The following is a 1,392-nucleotide window of genomic DNA, read 5'->3' as shown; positions in this document are numbered from 1 at the left end:
GCCAGCGGCGGCCGGCTGCTGCTGCTGCTGCTGTGTGGGTCGGCTGCTGCGCTGCACTGAAGCCGCGTGCCCTCTGCTGCTGCTGCTGCTGCTGCTGCTGATTGCTGCAGCAGCAACGCGAGCGAGCCCCAGCAGCATGGGGGGGGAGTAAAGGGGGACACATTTGAGGGTTTGTTTTAAAAGACCTTTTGCTGCTGCAGCAGCAAATAAGCTGCAGCGGGACAAACTGACCAGCAGCAAAAATAAGCTGCTGCAGCACGTCGGCAGCAACCCAGCGCATGCAGCCTCGCTCACCGACAGCACGAAGGAACTTGCTGCTGCTGCTGCTGCTGCTCGTTCTGCTGCTGCTGCTGCTGCTGCAGCGGGGCTTGCTGGCGCTCGCGCGCATGCGTCCGCCGGGGCAGCATTCACCGCTGGCCTGGCTGCTGCTGCTGCTGCTGCTGCTGCTGCTGTTCTTGCTGCTGCTGCTGCAACAAACCGCAGCAGCGCAGGATCAGTTGCTGCTTGCGAGCACCTGCTTAAAAGGAGACAGTCGCACGAGAGTCTCTTTTGCTGCAGCTGCTGCTGCACCGCTTTCTGCAGCTGCTGCAGCAGCCGCCCCACCAAGTGTGGGTCCAGTCTGCACAGCGCAGCTGCTGCTGCTTCTGCTGCTGCTGCTGCTGCTGCTGGCGCTGCTGCTAATACGGCATCGCTTCCTCCTGCTGCTGCTGCTGCTTCCGCTGTCGTTGCCGTTTCTGTTGCTGCTGTTGCTGGTGCTGCTGCTGCTGCTGCTGCGAGGCCTTCTCTGCTGATTTGCTGCAGCAGCAGCAGCAACTCTCCCCTCATTTTGAACTCTTTAAGTGCTGCCAGGTGTCCATACACCGCAAACTGCTGCCCCCGAAGTGTCAGCCGCTGCAGCAAAGAAGATCCAACAGCAGCAAAAGTCTGCAGCTGCTGCAGCTGCTGCAGCGAGGGCAGCCTCGCAGGAATTAATAAACCCTCTGCTGCCGCTGCTGCTGCTGTCGCTTTTTCTGGCGCTGCTGACGCAGCTGCTGCTGTTGCTGCTGTTGCTGTTGCTGCTGCTGGTGTTGCTGCTTTTGCTGCTGCTGCTGCGAACCACATTTTTAGGGCTGGCTGCAGCAGCTCCTGCCTAGCAGCTAGCAGCAGACCTGCTTCTGCTGCAGTGAGCTGCTGCTGCAGTTCTGCTGCAGCAAGCTTCTTGTCCACTTCCCAAAGCGCCGCTGCTGCTGCTGCTGCCGCCGCTTCAGCTGCTGCCTCTGCAGCTGCTGCGGGCGCTGCTGCTGCTGCTGCTGCTGCTGCTGCTTTCTGGGCCCGTCTAAGCTGCAGCACGTGCTGCAGCGCAGCAGCAGCAACTGTTTCCTTTTCTCCTCTCGGCGGCTCCGCGTCCTTCGC

General features: G+C 61.3%; 1 protein-coding gene across 1 annotated transcript; it reads right to left on the bottom strand.

The window, feature by feature from the left end:
- Positions 1 to 231: 231 nt before the first annotated feature.
- On the bottom strand, positions 232 to 1,101 carry ETH_00039800 (uncharacterized protein; the record flags this gene model as incomplete). Its single annotated transcript, XM_013375644.1, has 1 exon — positions 232 to 1,101. A coding segment is annotated over one exon (870 nt), but the record flags the coding sequence as incomplete, so codon positions are not given.
- Between the last annotated feature and the right edge of the window lie 291 nt (positions 1,102 to 1,392).

The sequence above is a fragment of the Eimeria tenella genome, genomic scaffold, assembly GCF_000499545.2.
Source record: "Eimeria tenella Houghton genomic scaffold, Eth_scaff2933, whole genome shotgun sequence".
Lineage (NCBI taxonomy): Eukaryota > Apicomplexa > Conoidasida > Eucoccidiorida > Eimeriidae > Eimeria > Eimeria tenella.
This window is presented reverse-complemented; position numbering and strand designations above follow the sequence as displayed.